The 18,772-nt window shown below is 36.5% G+C and overlaps 1 protein-coding gene across 1 annotated transcript in view; it reads right to left on the minus strand.

The window, feature by feature from the left end:
• The window catches only part of LOC120424512 (proteoglycan Cow), a 320,210-nt gene that overhangs the window by 39,700 nt on the left and 261,738 nt on the right, over positions 1-18,772 (minus strand). The window contains exon 4 of the mRNA XM_052706805.1: positions 6,550-7,046. Coding sequence (XP_052562765.1) covers positions 6,550-7,046 — 497 coding nt within the window. The remainder of the gene's footprint in view (positions 1-6,549; positions 7,047-18,772) is intronic.

The following is an 18,772-nucleotide window of genomic DNA, read 5'->3' on the forward strand; positions in this document are numbered from 1 at the left end:
CCGAAAAAAAAAAATGTTTTTTGGAAAGATTGCTTAAAAGTCCTTTTGAAATGACCTAGAAAATATTTTACCTGTGGATTTTGGTTTTTATCCAATATTTTGATATTTCATATATTTTGAAGGAGGCGCACGATCATTCATAAAGCTTCGTTTTAGGTGAAGATTCAAGAAGTATTGCGCGCCTCCTTCTATGTATATTGAAAATTTTAAAATTAAATAAATCAATAATTCCCAGGTAAAATATTTTCTAGGTCACGGATATTTGAAAAGGACCCCTTAATTATCTTTTCCACGAAGACATTTTTTAGATACCTTGATTTGTGATCAAAGAAGTAGTTTTAATCACGAGTCGTACATTTATCCAACAAAGTTTACCGAGTTGGACAAATATGATGAGTGCTGCAAAAAAAACAAGTTTTGCAACGAGTTGCTTACAACATTTTTTGCAATTCCGAAAAACGCTTTTTGAATGGAATTTTATGTAAATTATTCATGTGTTAAGTAAACTCACCGTTCAAAACAAAAAAATATTGAAAAATGTTACTTTTCGATACTAGTGCTGAAAAGTTTCACAGAGGAATTGCAAAAAAACAGTTTCGTTTAAAATTGTTATTTAAAAAAACAAGGTGACTTTGATAGCCAATGTGCTTCTTATAAATGTCAGCTTAAAAGTGTGCAAATTGAATTTATATGTTGAATCGATCATTAAGGACAGGTTTCTTTTAATGATTCATTAAAAAATGCAATTTAATATTAAAATATATAAGCTTTTTATAATTTATATGTAAATAAAACAAACAAGCTAATTTAAGGTTAAGTAAATAAAACCCAATTTAATTACAAAACTGTTCTTCTGAAAATGCCTTCAAAACTGGAGATAGTTTTTGAATTCTGTTTCAACAACGTATAAAAATTGTAATTGTATAGAAATTTTTTTTCCGTTGATTCTTCCTTGAGAAAAACATAGCACTTAGAGAGTATTTAAATAATCCTATTTATCAATGTTTTCAAAATAATAGTTAACAAACTTTTGAAACATTTCAAAATATGTGGAGTCGGAGTCGGAGCCAACAATTTGTAGAAAGCTGGAGTCGGAGTCGGAGTCGGAGTCGGCTAGAGTTGGTAGGCCGGAGTTGGAGTCGGAGTCGGAGTCGGTTGGGACTGAAAGCCTGAGCCGGAGTCGGAGTTGGAGTCGTCTAATCTCAGAAAGCCGGAGTCGGAGTCGGAGTCGGAGTCGCTTGAAATATGACCCGACTCCGCAGCCCTGATGTAAATATTGAGTTTTTGAACCCAATTTTCCCCCGAACAATACAATCGTGGAATCATTTCCAGCTCAAACAATAACTTTCGGCAAAGTAAACACCACAATTCCCCCAACCCCAACCTCGCACGGAAAATTAGTTTAATTGAAACTCAACTCCATTTCGCCTCATTAAAAATTCAGCTCGATCCAAGCTCGATCCGTTAATCGGAAGTTAATTAAAAGCAAGCAAGCGAGATGGGACTTATTTGGATTCGTCGTCACAGCAAAAAGTAAGCCGTGGCGTGTTTTTCACCAAACTTGGAGCTCTTTAAAAATTAAGCTGCTCTGCTTTACGCGCGATAAACTATAAAGTTGTCGTGGCAAGCCTTGACCACTGGTGGAGGATTTTGGTTTGGAAATCAAATCTGCCAATTTTTGGCGAATGTTTTAGCACAGACAAACAGACGTAAATCTATTCTTAATTCCAAGAATCAACAATAATTATTCAACAGTCAATTTGAGTGATCAGAAATTCACCACGGCCATTTTGATTTCACCATAGCTTTTTTACACGCATTTGACAGGTGCTTGAAAGTTAAGTTGGTTAGGGAGCATTCTTTTATTATGTAACGCAGATGGGGGGGGAGGGGGTGTCGGATGCCTTGTTACGCTTCATACATTTTTTTAAAAAATCCAAATTTTTGCGTTACGTAATAAAAGAACACTCCCTTATATCTTGAAAACGGGGCACTTTATAAAAAAAATATTTTAAGTACTTTTCGATTGCAAATTCAATTTTACATCAAAAATAAAGTAAAAAAAATGTATGTATAAAATTAAGAATTTTCCAAAAATCACTATTTTTTCAAAAATGTATAACTTGGCGGCAACATTTTTGACCATACTTCTCTATGGTCCCCTGAAACATATAGAAAATTCTCAAAAAAAAAAACAATTTGAATTTGAAAAAAAAATTAAATAAAAAATCGGCATTTTTTTCGTGTGCCTATTTATGACATGTTAACATTAGGGTAATTCTCCGCCAACTCACCCAGCACGAATCCGAGGTCCGTTTTTTGATATCTGGTGACGGAGGGGCGGTACGACCCCTTCCATTTTTGAACATGCGAAAAAAGAGGTGTTTTTCAATAATTTGCAGCCTGAAACGGTGATGAGATAGAAATTTGGTGTCAAAGGGACTTTTATGTAAAACTAGACGAACGATTTGATGGCGTACTCAGAATTCCGAAAAAAACGTATTTTCATCGAAAAAAACACTAAAAAAGTTTTAAAAATTCTCCCATTTTCCGTTACTCGACTGTAAAATTTTTTGGAACATGTCATTTTATGGGAAATTTAATGTACTTTTCGATCTACATTGATTAATTTTTTCATTTAGAACAAAACTTTTCATTTTAAAATTCCATGTTTTTTCTAACTTTACAGGGTTATTTTTTAGAGTGTAACAATGTTCTACAAAGTTGTAGAGCAGACAATTACAACAAAATTGATATATAGACATAAGGGGTTTGCTTATAAACATCACGAGTTATTACGATTTTACGAAAAAAAGTTTTGAAAAGGTTACTTTTTGCGTTTCTCTTTGTTTCGTCGTCCGTGTCTGTCACCCGCGACAGACGGCCATGAACGGCCATGATCGATGACGACCAACTTTTTCAAAACTTTTTTTTCGTAAAATCGCGATAACTCGTGATGTTTATAAGCAAACCCCTTATGTCTATATATCAAAATTTTTGTAATTGTCTGCTCTACAACTTTGTAGAATATTGTTACACTCTAAAAAATAACCCTGCAAAGTTAGAAAAAACACGGAATTTTAAAATGAAAAATTTTGTTCTAAATGAAAAAATGACCCTTCTGGGTCAATGTAGATTCGAAAAGTACATTAAATTTCCCATAAAATGACATGTTCCAAAAAAATTTACAGTCGAGTAACGGAAAATGGGAGAATTTTTAAAACTTTTGTAGTGTTTTTTTCGATGAAAAATACGTTTTTTCGGAATTCTGAGTACGCCATCAAATCGGGCGTCTAATTTTACATAAAAGTCCCTTTGACACCAAATTTCTATCTCATCACCGTTTCAGGCTGAAAATTATTGAAAAACACCTCTTTTTTCGCATGTTCAAAAATGGAAGGGGTCGTACCGCCCCTCCGTCACGAGATATCAAAAAACGGACCTCGGATTCGTGATCAGGGACAAAAGTTACCCCTTAGGACAAAGTTTCACACAAATCGAAGAGGGGTCGGTGCAACTTTTCCCGATTGCGTCCCCATTAAGTTAAGAAATAGCCACTGAATCCGCTTTGTAAATGCGGCCCCGATACTCTTCATGAGTCATGAGCAAAATTTATTTTTTATGAAACCTCGCATGAAACTATTTTTTTTTCGAAGGTGAAAATAAATGTATTTTATGGGATTTTATGAAAATGCTATGGTATTGTACAACAAATTTAATGGCTTAAAAATTTTAAACTTCAAAGTTCCTGTGAAGTGACTTATTAACAAATAAAAAAAAAATCATAAAATTACCCTATCTGATATTCTGTATCCGCAAGTTCCTCGTGGCCTACTGCTCCTGATTCCCGTGGACATGAATTTATAATCGGGACTGCTGATGGTGTTCACTTCTTTTTCCTTCTCTTTTTCCTCTGGGGAAATCCACCACGTGAGCTGGCCTGTGGCGGGCTTTTCGCAAAGTTCAGCCGGTGAATAATTCGCAATTCGCAATTCGCAATTTTCAGTGTAAGAACGGGCCTTGACCGATCTTATGCACCAGGTTCCCGACGAACACGCACTGCCCTTACACCTACATCTCACCCTTGCTCTGAGTCAGTACGAGCAGCACGCTAGAACACGCTTTGAGTGTTCGTGCCAGGCATGCACACCTTCTTTTCCGGTTACGCATTTTAACTCGGCCGGGGGTGGTACATTACGTAGGGTTTGATGTAAGTATAAGCGCCTAACCATTTATAGTGTGCCTATCAATTTTCAGTAAAGCAAAAAACTGTTTAATTTTTAGTTTGAATTCAAAAACTAATTGTTATTTACTGTGTACTGTTTTCTCCTTAAATCTTCCCTAATGTTGAATCGTGTTAATCTGTTGCTATTTCTTCTGTCGCGGTGTTTTGTTACAATGTTTTGAACCTAAGCATGTTATTCAAAAGTTTACCAAAAGTACAATAATTTTATGTGTGTGATCATTCAATATATTAAGTAAGGACTCGAACCATACTTGTTTGAAGAAAAGGGCGTAGATTTAAACAATAGACAATAAAGGAAAGCAAACTACATAAAGTTCGATACTGAAAGAATAATTGTAGTTTGAAAGAAAGAAGAGTAGGAGCCGATGGAAATTACATTTTAATTAATAAATAAGAAAATAGGTAAAGGAAAGATCAATGATAAACAGAAGTTAAAATCGTTCGCATATTAAGGGAAACTGTTTTTGTTAGGGAAAACACGTTTCAGTATTTATTGGGAAATGAGAGCAGAAGAGTAGAAAGATGAGTGAAGCGAAATTAAAGTACAGTACTTGTTCGATAACTGAGCTTGTTTGACTGGACTACTTGGGCTGTAGCCCACTTAAAAAGCAGACAAACAGCAAATTAGAAATCATATTTAAGTTTTAATTAAATGTTATGTCAAAATTAAAGGTGAGCTCTGAAAGAAATTTAAGCAACCATCATTTTACATTTGTAGAGAAAATGTTATGCATCGGTCCCCTCGTCATTTTTCGTTCAGCCCAGTTTGCGAGCAACATTCAGAAATGTGCAGAAGAAAAACCCCGTGCTGCGATGTTCTAGGTACATTCACAACAGTTCGTTCAACATGCTGTGAATCAAAACAATACCTTCTACAATCACAAATGACTTCCCTTTCCCACATTGCCGCTTTGTTATTGTTGTCTATGCTCTGCAAAGAAAGGGATGTTAATAAAATATAAAAACTATAAAATAACGATACAAATACTTTCCTGAACCTGAGTGCCATCAGGCTGTTGTTGTTGCTGTTGTTTCCAATGTGATAGATATCACACCGGAGACGTCTTGATTCGGTTGTCCTGGTGCGACCGTCCTCCAGTCGTAGGCCCAGGCATGACATGAAAATGAAGACAAAAAAGATGCATTGATACATGATCTTCTTACTCACGAATAACCCAATCCCACCCAAAACAACACAGCTAATCTAGGTATGCACCCAAACCAACTGCGTTGTTCCGTGCCCTCCTCATTCGGCTATTTCAATATGATTGTCCTGGAGAATCCTCCCTAAGGATCGTTAAATTCCGGAGTAACTTCCCAAAAGGGCGCAACTCCTGTTGCAAACAAACAGTTCACTTTGAATTTGACTAGAATAGGCTGCCTGCTCACAACCAAGGCTACGCTCCATTGAAAAATCACTACGGAACTCCCTAGTGATGGCCGTCCACGCAATCATACTTCGTCATGATATTGCTACCTTGTCACTCGCCTATACGTCAGTTACGTAAATACATGTGACAAGACAGGGCAATCACCACGATTCGAAACATGGACATCATCAACCGCCAGCTAGACAGATGTTCAAGTCATCATCTAACATACGGGGAGGCATGAGGATAGGGAACTGGTGCAGGACCAGAGCTATACTGTTCAGACTCTCATAACCAGGAATACTAACAACCAACAATTGGCGGATCGCTTCCCTGATTACGACAGTCGCGAACAGGACTGCCGATACAGTCAGTTCCGCTCCTTCCAGGATGTCCTGCACCTGGGCATCCCTAGTATCCAAAAGCATTAAAACATAGTTCAAACTAGCAGGACTGGGAACTTTATTTATTGCACTGTGGATACTTGGAATCTTGCAGCCCTTGGCCGACAAGTTCAGCCGGTGAATAATTGTGGTTTTAAGGCCGGGCTTAAATTTCGGAGGCCATTAGTTTGTGGGGAAGAGAGAAAGCTTAAAAGTAGGAAGTTTTCTAAGCGGAGTTTCGCAAAAGTCTGGCTTCGTTGGGGGGAATTTTCCGATGACTGACCAGAATGGGAGGTTTTCTGGTCTGGTGGAGTTTTCGGACCAGTATCGTAAAATAGGCGGAAGTGAAACGTCTACGGTTGCAATTTGTAAACCGAGCAGGGGGTTTTCGGCTCTAGCTTAGGTTGAGGTAAGTTCCGGTAGTTATGCATGGATTTTGCTAGAACGGCTGGGAAATTTTAACCTTCTAAACGAAGGCTTTTCTAGAGTGGTATTGTGGCAAGGTTGCTCAACTGTCACTTTGCACGCTAAACCCATCTCGAGAACTCACCTTTGCACGGGCAGAATCCTTTGCAGTTGACCTTGACCAGACTGCCGTGGATGCAGTTGTGGTACTCCAGCCGGCACAGCGACGAGTACGTCCGGTTGTCGCTGCCGCACATGAACGTCGGCTTGACCACCGGGCAGGGCTTGCAGTTTTCCTCCTCCTTCTCGCCGCCGTCACTGTCGTAGAACACGTCATCGTCCTGGGCGGAACTTTCATCGTCCGGATCTTCCTGGTCCTGCTGGAGCAGCTCGTCGCCAGCCGCACCACCACTTGTTCGATCACTTGCGATCGCACTGGAACCACTTCCGCTGGCAACACTGCCGCCGATGTTGTCCGAAGAGTCCGCGGAGTTACCACTGCTACTGCTGCTCGTACCGCTGATTAGACCAGTTTGTTCGGCCTCTTCAGCGGCCTTCCGCTTGGCTTCCTCCTCTTCCAGGTATTTGCTCTTGGTGATCAGCTCATCCCGGTTTGAAAGTGTATTGTAGCTGTTGATGAATCTGCAAGAAAGACAGAGTGCGAAAACGTCAACAATAAACTCAAAGTTCATTCTATGGTGAGAACAGATTGGTGTGGTGAATAACAAATTATACCAGCTTGATTGCGGTAAAAGTAAGCAAATGTCAGTTCCGTAATTTGATTACAAAACCCGTCAATCGCCAGTCGATTGAACCGAATCAATTATTTCTACCCCAAACAATGCGCAAAAAAAACCGGTTGAGACCATTTCCGGCTTGGAGCTCGCCTAGACAAACGGACTAACAATCCACAAAAAGGGAATCGTAATTGTAAGAGACAAAAGTCCTAGGAGCAATTGGACAGGAAGGGAGGATTCGTCCCCCAACGACCACAACAACAACGCAAACGGTTATGGCACAGAAACTCTCGAACCCCTTCCAGCATTGCGGTATTTCCACAGAGTAACCCAGAGTAACCAGTCCGAAGAAAAGTCATTTCATTTTTTGGCTCCATAAGGTTTGCTGGTAGCAGGCGTGCGATGTACCTGCGATGTACCACAAAGTTGAACCAAAAATCAAGAGGCAGTGGTAACTCTGTCTTACTCTGTGGTATTTCAATCCGGATTTTGTTTACCACCATTTGCATTGTGTGGTGGTGGGGTAATGGTCGTTTGCTTTTTGTACCGATTTTATGAATTTTGAAACCATTTTAGCAGATCTACAGCACCTACCAGTCTTGTAGAAACTTGGTAAATGGGATTTTACCGAGATTTGAGTAAAAAAAGTTGACCGTGTACAGTTTTTGTTGAACAGTCAATCAAATCCAAAGTAACTTTTCAAAAGGGTGAAACTTTGGATGTAAACAAACAGTCTATCCCACTTGCTCTAGTGACAGGACATCCAAGGTTTCGCCCGATTGAAAATTTACTACGGAACTATCAATTGGTGTTTATGTTGTTGTTTATTTTATTAAGGTGACTTGTTGGTGTATATGAGTTGAGGTGAATTATTATAGATTGTCGTGGTGAATTCCAGATAATTCAAATTGACTGTTAAATTCTCGGCATTTATTTGATTAGGTCCTATAAACATATGAAAGACAATAGTTTATAGGACCTTTTCAAAAAAAACTCTGGAATTGTTGATAGATGGATTTGCAAAATTATGCTATATTTTAAACTAATTGCATTTCATATATTTGATATGAACGCGTTCACAACTTTACAGTCAAATGGATTTAAATTAACGTCTTTTTTTAAATCTGTCAATAATTGTATAATCACAAACAATTCAATAAGCAATTCTAGCGTTTTATTGGAAAGGTCCTGTAAACATATGAAACCCAATGCTTATAGGACCTTTAAAAAAACTCAAGAATTTAACGATCGATTTGAATGTTAGGAAGCTATCCACAGAAATGTAGTTTATTTTATAACATTGAATGTTACAATTTTTTAGTTTTGATATTTAACGTTTGTTTTGAATTTCACGATGCGATATGGTTAATATGGAATGACAGTGGTGAATAATAGAATCATTATTTTTTTTTACGCTATTTTACGGCACTTTTCTTCCCTTATTGTTAAGAACAACAGCAAGCAATCAAAACCCATCCAGACAGCTCTATTTCCGGTTGCCCACAGCATCCAAGAAAAAGAACAACAACAGTTCCAAAGACTTTTGTCGGAAAGTGGAGAAATCCCAGCAGCGAGGAAAACGATGAAATTTTCATCGTTTTTCAAAGAAGTAAGAGCTGCGGCTCCGCAAATCGCGCCATTGCTTTTTTCACTTTTCATTTTCCTTTTTCTCTTTTCCCCTTCTCTATTGTTTGCGGGTTATCGAGCGTGGCGACGCCAGAACAATAGAAGAAAAACAAGTGATGACCTCAGCAGGCGTGGCGTGGAAGAAATGGCGCGAAAACAGTGCGATAGAGGATAAAAACAGGAAACATGGCCGTTAAAAGTTGGGCCAAGAAATGCCGATGCCCGATAGGCACAGGGACGATGAGGGGGAAGATAAATGTACGATGAATGTTGCAGGTTTTGGGCTCATTATGGGAATTGCTGCGTATGTGTGTGTTGTTTTGCTGCGGTGAATGTTTTTGTGGAACTTTTTTGTTGCTCTTCTGATGAGAGCAATGATCCTGTGGCATGTAATGGCGAGGCTGTTGGAAATTGTTGTTTTTTTGAGAACTTTGTAGCCAAGAAGATAATGATGAGGCACTTGAAAGCATCTCGGGACCAATTAGGTAAATCTGGCTAGCATTTACTACATCTACGATAAGTAGATGTTGTTTTTCAGATCATGAATATTTGATTCGTCGCCATTTTTGAATTCTATCAGATTAAGAAAGGACAAATTTAAATCAAAAGTGGCCTGAAATTCAATTTCTTCTAATATAAATTGATATTTTTGGTCAAGAACCATGCGTCTCCATTATTTATTAGCAACCTTAGTTTAAAACTGGAGATTAATCTGAGCAATTCTCTACAAAATCGGCCGATTTCGACCATTTTTATGTTTTGTATTTTTTTTTATTTGGATCAAACTTTGTGGGGGCCTTCCCTATGATCAAAGAGCCATTTTGTGTCATTGGTTCACCCATACAAGTCTCCATATAATTTTGGCAGCTGTCCATACAAAAATGGTACGTAAATATTTGAAAATCTGTAACTTTTGAATGAATTTTCTGATCAATTTGTTGTCTCGGGCAATGTTGCAGGCATTGTTAGGTCTATTGAGAAAAATAGGAGCACGGAGTTTTTAGCTGATTTTTTTATTAACTTTTTTCATAAAAACTTTTTTAAATTTTTTCAAAATCCGTTTTTTATTTTAGAGATTTTTTTATTTGTTTAAGGGGAACTTTTGAGCTATAAAGAAATTTGGTCAAAAATTCTGCCGCCTAGTCATTTTAGTGATTTTTGGAAAAAATCGAAATTTTATAAATAAAATTGTTTTGACCAAAATTTTAATGTCAAACTTAATTTGCAATTGAAAAGTACTTATCATTTTTTTTGATAAAGTGCCCCGTTCGCAAGATATAGCCACCGAAAGAAAAAGAAACAGGAAAATTGAAGTTTTCTAAGTCTCAGCCAAACAACCCTCAATTGTATTATGTCGATATCTCATCACCAAATGGTCCGATTTTCAATGTTAAAATTTTATTCTCTAAATTTTGTAAACAATCCGTAAACGTACAAGGCAAATTATGAAAATTTGAGTATTTCAAAAAATCATCACCAAATGGTCCGATTTTCAATGTTAAAATTTTATTCTCTAAATTTTGTAAACAATCCGTAAACGTACATGGCAAATTATAAAAAAATGAGTACAACATTTCGATGCCTCTGTGTTCTCTTGTACTAAGATTGCTAGTTTTCATATCAAGTTAGCATAAGAGAGCATAGAGGCATTGATTTGGCATAAAAAATAGAACATTTGTTGCACATATTTTTCAAAGTTTATGTAACCCTCCCCTTCAAAATTGGCCCCAAAAAATCAAAAGAAAAAACACATGAAATTATTTCCATGAAAAAAATTTAAAATGTTTTTTTCCTTGGTTGATAATTATATTTAGTATGTAAGGTCTGATAAGAAATATTTGAAATTTTTGTCGTCAATACTTACCAATATTGAAACTGATGATTGCAAAATTACTTTAATGATATATGATGCCTCTTATAACATGTTGGGACCATGACTTGCAGTTAAAATATTTACATTTTTTGTTTAATAAGTTTGAATTTTCATATTTCAACTAGTTTTGAATTTTTGGACAACAGGTAAGTTTAAAGCGCAAAAGTTTATGAAAAAAGTGTTTTCTTAAATTCTTTGATATTTTGCCAATTTTTGAAACAAGCATAATTATAATGATGCTTAAAGTTTTGTGTAGTACTCTAGTTTCCAAATTTCGAAAAAAGCTGGAAATTTAAAATTTTAGTTTTTTAATTTTTTTCATTGAAGGTTTTTTAATTATGTTCTTGAAGTTATACTTTTTATCTGATTTAAGGCAATTAAAAGCTTTCTCTTTCGTTTCAGACTATCCCTTTTTAAAATCTCAAGAGTCTTGTTTAGAAAAATTAAGTTTTCAAAATGTGTTTGAGATAAACAAAATGACAAAAATGTCCAAGCCGCGAAGAAACCCAAAATTTAGACAACTGCTCAACTGCTCAAGAAGCTATAGCAAAACTTTCCACAAGAGAGATTCTAAAACTTAGAAAAGCTTGAAACTTCAAACAAATCAAGGTGGAAAATCATTTCCATTTTTTTCCTGCAAACCGTGTAAACAGTAAAACATGATAAAACCAAAACAAAAGCAAACCCAACGCTAGAAAGCTCAATTCAACTGCGGAGCCCTTGTTTGGCTCGGCAAGCCTCGACGTGCTTTCCAAATGCTAATTTCTGTGAAAATCAACTCGAAAATTCATTCCACCTTGCGCCTTGGGTTAAAAAGCAGAGTGAGTGAGAAGAAAAACAAAGCAAACATGAAAATTAATTTAGCCGAATGACTGGCTTGCTCTGGTTTGGCGGCCTACTGGCGGATGTTTTTCAGAGGAGATCCCAGCGCCTGCACTTGAAATTTTGAAGACTCTGCACAAAATGAGTTTTTAAAATGTTTATGACACTTGGATGGTGGAGTGAACGAGCGGATGATATTAAATGTTTAGGGCGTTTTGATTCTGGAGTTGGGCCTTCCGAGTGGGACCGGAGATGATTTGGGGAAATTGGAAGACTTTGGAAATGTCGAGTTGAAGCATTTAATGAGGGTAATTGTTTTCAATTAGACTGTTTATGAGCAATAAATGTTGTTTGATGTTAATTAGTTGGAATTGGACTCATCTTTGATTGACGCAAAAAAATACATGTTATTTCTTACATCGTTAAAATTCTAAACCAGTTTCAACTTCTCAAGCTTGAAACCCGAAAAAGAAGTTCCATTTTTCAAACTCAGGCAGGCGTACGAAATGTGTCAAAATTTTCCCCCAAGAAGGAACAATCCTTCTCAAAAAACTTCCTCTTTTCAACCCCTCGAAAACCCATTTAGCGTGCACTCCGCGACCTCCGGGCTCGTGCTCTGTTCGCAGAAAAGCTGTTCCGAGTTGAGTTACTTGGAGCGCAGTCACGTTTCACGCTTTCATAAATCTGGGAAATGCTCGGTCTGTAGCTGGCTAGCTGGAGCTAGCTGGAAAGTCCCGACAGTTAGTCCGAGTTTTGCTTGTTTGGCAGAGGTGACATTTTTGTGAAAACGTGTTTTGAACAGAGTTATTTGTGTTTATAAAATTATGTTTAATCCTCTAAAATGCCAATTTTTTCAATATTTTTTAAAAAATTTCAGATGTTTAGGAGGTCATTTTGAGCCATTTTTATTCTACAAAAAACTTTACTTAGCTTGTTTTAATTTTTATTGTTTAATTTTAGTATTTTTATCTGCATTTATCTTGTTTAGCTTTTTCATGTACTTTTTAAGTTTTTGCTTGTTTTTCACACATTATAAATATAGCTGTATACTTATTTTTACACAAAATGTTGGAAATGTTAGCGAAAATACAGCCAAAGATGACCCCAAAAAATTACCTTTTAAATTAATTGGCAAAGTCAGAGAAAAAAAATCAAACTTCCAATCCTAAAATTTTCTCTTATTTTGATAGTTCTTCTTTCCAATGCTTTTTATTTTTAAAACCGCTGTATCTTCACAAGGATTGGACATAGGACAATGGTCAATATGGAAACTTTTATTAAAATTTTCTGAGGAATCGATTCTCACTATCAGTTTTTGAAAATTTTGACGTTTAGACCACTTTTCAAAAAAAAAACAGTTTTAGTAAATGATTTTTGTATTTTTTTAGGAGAGAAATACCATCCTGCATTTTTCGTGAGTTTTTTTTGTTACATTTTAGGCTATTTCCTCAAACGAAAAAAAATCGTGACATCACCTTCAAATTTGACTTTTAAGCTTAAAAATTTAAAAATCTCATGGAAGTGACGTGTATTTTTCATTTTGTGTATTTTTTTCAGAAAGCCCGTCCAATTTCCTACAAGTTTGTCTTTGACCACTTTTTGATACGATGCAACGGCTTTGAGTTACAGTAATTTTTTAATTACAAAATACAAAAATATTTAAATTACTTACGCCCTTCTCAAATGCCATTTTCAAGTGCAACTGGCTCCATACACAAAAATGGCTTATATAGGCCTAGGATAACATGGCTAAAAAATTTCATTGAAATCGGAGAGGGTCGGGTAAAAAAGTAACAGAAAAATTCCTGATTTGAGCTGGAATTGCTCCAAAGCAGTGCAAACATGCTAAATTTGATTTTAAATGCAGGAAAATGCATTTTAACCGGTTTTCAGTTGATTAAACTTAAATTTTCATTAAAATTTGGAAGTTTTTCGAAAAAAAAAAAATTCCCCGGGTTATTCAGGCCGACTTTGAAGGAGGGATAATGGGGGGGGGGGATGGGGGGGTGACATAAATTTTGAAAAATATTTGCAATGGCCTAGAATATCCAATTACATAAAAAAGTGTGTGTGAATTGATTATTAACTAATAATATAAATTTAATTAATTTGAAGCTATCAGGAAGTATTTAAAAGAAAGAGGCTATATTTAAGTAACAAGCACTCCTATAAACAATGTCAAAAAGAAAATGGTTGAAATTTGTATCAGCTTTTTGAAAACTGAAACTCCGCAAAACAGAGTTGCTCATAATATTTTTTTTTGATAATGATCATTTTTTGAAATAAAAAAAAAAATATATTCAAAATTGCCTATAACTTGAAAACGCTGCTCTTTACCAAAAAATCAGAAAATTCCTTCTCGAAATACAGATTTTCGATTGATAACATGCTCATTTTGTATGATCAGCCCGCAAAATTGAATGTGCTTTAATTCGGAGTGTAATATTTGATAAAGTTGTATAATGCAGACTTTATTTTACACACTGACCTTTTACACGCAGTTGAATTATTGCTTACAATTAAAAAAAATGTCTTTTTCATCTAGGAGACAACAACTTGAAACAGATTTTTTCTTTTTATTTTTGCAACTTAAAAATAAGTTTTGAGCCCTTTTCAAATGTTTGTCGTGGTTTTGAGAAAATTTCACACCGTTTTATGTTGAATCAATAGTTTTTAAGAAACTGGTGTGTCTGTCGCGGTGACCTTGAACGGCCATGCTCAACGACGACCAACTTTTTCAAAACTTTTTTTTAAATCGCGATAGCTCGTGATGGTTACAAGCAAACCCCGTATTTTTATATATTTAATTTTTTTTTGTAATTGTCTGCTCTACAATTTTTTGTAAAGCATTGTTACACTCTAAAAAATTACCCTGCAAAGTTAAAATAAACACAATATTTAAAATGAAAAATGTTGCTGTAAATGTAAAAAACACCCTGTAGGGTTATTGCAGATTCGAAAAGTCTATTAATTTTCCCTTAAAATGGAATGTTTCAAAATTTTGTACAGTCGAGTAACGGAAAATAGCAGAATTTTTAGAACTATTTTTGGATAATTTTCAATGAAAAATAAGTTTTTACCGAAATCTGAGTATGCCATCAAATCGGGCGTCCAATTTAACATAAAAGTTTTTTTGACACCAAATTTCCAGCTCATCACCGTTTCAGGCTGCAAATTATTGAAAACCCCCTCTTTTTTCGCATGTTCAAAAATGAAAGGGGTCGTACCACCCCTCCGTCACGAGATATCGAAAAATGGAGCTCGGCTTTGTGATCAGGGACAAAAGTTACCCCTTAGGACAAAGTTTCACGCAAATCGAAGAGGGGTCGGGGCAACTGCTGTGTGAGTTGGCGAAGAATTACCCATAACACAACATTGATTCTTTGGTCATAGGGAAGGCCCCCACAAAGTTTGAGTGTCAAATAAAACAATACAAATAGAATCAATTTTCGGATTTTGAGAAAAAATGCTCATGTGTCACAATACCACCACGTCAACCATCCGAAGCAGTCGCACAATGAAGGAGGTCCTCCTCATCGTCATTTCACCTCACAACTTTGAACTTTTGATGGGAACTTCTGTCGCACTCTGCTAGGTAGGAACCGTTTGAGAGTTGATTCGCGCGCTAGAGCCAGATTTCTGACGGCGCAGGAAAAACTTTTCGATTTTCTTCCATGAGAGAGCGCAATAGTTTGTGGAGAAGTTGTCGCTGAATCTGACGGGAGACCTCGCTGTGGAGGGTGGGGATAACATGGTCTTAATTGTAAGCATTACAGCTCGAGTGCCGTCGTCAACTAGGACGACAAAGTGTCGTTCTTCGTTTCCAAAAAATGAAATTAAAAAAAAACAAGCATCTGCTTACACTGTGTCATGCAGAATGTGGCAGCACTGCCACTAATGAGGATCGTCTTTAAGTAGAGTATTTCAAGAGTGCTCTCGCGAGGATTAAAACTTTTAGCATCGACATTGTTTGCCCGGGAAAGACGCGACTGACGAAAGCTGGGCGGTGTTGCGAAATTGAATTACCACGGTTGTCGGGATTGTTTGGCGTGGAGCTTATTTTGGGAGTTGGAGTTTGTTGAATATTCTCTTTTAAGCGCGTTGTTCGCTGGAGCAGATACATTGCTGCATAATTATAATTATATTTCTAAAGGGATGAATTTCGCGCTTGTTGGCACACTCTTGTAGGTTTTTGAATAATGCGATGGATACATTCGAGATTTCGCAACTGTCAAACGCTCGGTCAAACGCGTGTTAATGTGCTGTATTGAATTCAAAGTGGTCCTGGTGAGTTCTAGGTCATTTAAAATTACCGTTAATTTGATGCATTATGATTATGAAAGATATTTACGTCTGTTTGTTATTATATTAAATCAGATTGTAACGCACACACATAACAGAATAATGTGAACGGCGAACTTTAAATTAGCTCTGCACCTGAAATACATTGTCGCTCCGCAGTGACCCGAGCTTGTCAACAACGCTTGATTGACTTTTGGTACGTTCGTTTGAACAGCCAGTGCGGCACTGAGTGCCACACTCGTCGGTGCCAGTTTTGGTTCAAACGAACATTCTTTTTCAGTGTGCATGGAACTCGCATGGAACTGAAAAAATATCGAGTGCGGCACTAGAGTTTCAGTTCCAAGATGGCGGCGAAACTCGTGCGGAACCAGCGCGAGTTTCTTCAAACAAACACTTTGACAGCTCTGAGTGCGGCACTCAGTGCGGAACTAGTCCTCAAACGAACGTACCATTTGTTTTCATTATTCGAAAACAAAAGGTTGACTTTTCCCTTCTACCCCGCTTCCCACCTACATACAATCACCTTGCTTCTTACTTCCCAGGAACGAACGGTGCGACCTGCTGCGGTGAGTTGATTAAACATTTCCACCTCGCCGTTCCCGCGCTGATTGCCATTATTGTGTGTTTTCCGACAACAGCACTGCCACAAGCTTGTATTATAATTTCAGCGAAACTCATTTGAATGAAAGGTGGTAGCTTTCACCACAGCTTCTGGGAGTTGTTGTTTTCACTATGTTCATTTTTATACTTATATTTTTAATCAATTTACATCATGAACATTTTGCTTTTTGCAATTTTAATCCAAAAAAAAAAAATCGCAAAACATTCAATTTCAATAATAATTCTTCCACTGCTGGTAGAAGTTGTTCAATAATTGAACTGATTGCGTGCAGCAATCGAATCTTGGAAATGAAATGGATTGTTGTTAATGCCAAAAATAGCACACGTAATAGCTGGTCCGGGGCCACATATTTTGTTGTGGGCAGGCTACCCGTGCCCCAAAAGCAGTAGTAAATTATGATGAAGGTCATTTGTTGTACAATTGAACGGGAAGGTGACCGGCTTCGTGGATCGAAAGTTGCGGCTCCATCAAATCCTGGCCGATCCCTAGTTTTAGGTGGGATTCGAATTCACACCTTTCGATTAGGTTGCTAAGCATTCTCGCCCACCAGGAGAATTTATCGTATTAAAAACGAGCCGATTCTCGATTTGCCTGCGGCTACTGGAAGTCTAAATATAGACTGAGGATTCTTCTGACACTTGCGTCTACATCAGCCATGCCAGATATACAGATAAATCTGTATTTTACAGATTTTTCGATCCCAAAAATCACAAAAATCTGTATATACAGATTATTTTTAAAATAGATTCTATTAAAAAATTTCTGCAATTTGGTAATTGAATTATGCTTTAATATGATTAAAAAGCTTAAATCTGCTCTTAAAACTATAAAAATGTCTTTTATGGCTTCGAATTCGACATGATACAGATAAAATACAGATTTATTTTTAAGAAAATACTCTGGCATCGTTGGTCTACATATGTTTAGGTAGGGCCAGACAATGCCCAACGACTTCGAACTCGGATCACAAGGAGCTGCGTCATTCTGAAATGGGCCATTGGAAGCAGTGTCTACGTGGCTTATAGCCCCTAATACTCGGGACTGAGATAGGCTGCATTAGCATAAAAAATCAAGTCTGATATAAACTATACTTTTCTTTATTTTTCTCAGTTAATCTGCGGCTTAAGCACTGTTAATTTTGTGCTGAAAATAATTTTCTGTTTTTTTTTATTCTTTTAAGATAATTTGTTTGAAATATCAAGTATCAAATGAATTCTGGTTTCGATTTGTTTCATCTTGCATCTAATTTTTTTTCGACATATTCCAGAAAAATTCAAGTTTATCGCAGAAAATATAATGAATAAGGCTTTTTAGAAAGTTTTTTTCAATACCTGAGTCAAGACTGTGTAAATTGGAATAACAAGACTTGAATAATTATGACAAGTAGGAAATCTTTTTCAAAGTTAAATAGGAATTTGAGCAAATCCAAATGACAAAATGTTAAATTAAGTTTGGCGTTACCGTAATCTGGGGTGAATCGGGACTACAGTCTGAATAGGGACAGCAGTTTTTAGAGCACTTAAAGCTTTTAAATTTGAAAATGGATGTACACATTTTGTTGGTCTCAGTCTGTTCTAACCGAAACCAACCAGAAAAATCAAAATATTGTGCTCCAACATGGTTAAAACTGCTGTCCCAATTCGCCCCATGTGTCCCGATTGACCCCAGTTTACGGTACCATAAAGTATGTCACACTTTAGTGGGGGAGGGGGGGTCTGAGCAAGTGTGACATTCAATGTTATAAGTATAAGAAAAGCGTGACAAAGAGGGGGGGAGGGGGGGGTTAAATTTTGGCTGATTTTAGCGTGACGTACTTTATGGATGAAGCCTTTAAGACGCTATTTTGTGCAGCTTTTAATGAAAAATAGAAATAAAAAAGTAAAAAATAAGACTGCATGCAATCATGCGTCATTAGTTTATTTATGTGTTATTTTCTGTGTAAATTGTACCTTTTGACTTTATAACAGCTTTTGAAATATGCACTTGTCGTGTTGAATACTTTGATATTTTAATTTATTTTTTAAATGATTCATTTTTTATTTTAGATCGAGCAAAGCATTGTAAATGGGCCAATGTTCGACATTGGCCCAATTACATTGTTTTGCTAGTGATATCCTTTTTTGTTACAAGTGACAATTGTTACAAATTGATCGTATTTTTTGAGTTCTTTCAAATGCAGTTAAAAAGAAAAACAGGAAGAAATTCTGTGTCATTTATTCACCCATACAAGTCTCCAAACAATTGTGGGGGTTGGTCATACGAATTGGGTATGTAAAATGTACGAAAAATAATTAAGCACACAGGTAACAAATTCCCTTTTTTTATTCATATCTTTATAAAGAAATAAATGACTGTAATAAAACAAATGACTTAAAGTTTAATTCCC

This window comes from Culex pipiens, chromosome 1 (assembly GCF_016801865.2).
Source record: "Culex pipiens pallens isolate TS chromosome 1, TS_CPP_V2, whole genome shotgun sequence".
NCBI classification, from domain to species: Eukaryota; Metazoa; Arthropoda; class Insecta; order Diptera; family Culicidae; genus Culex; species Culex pipiens.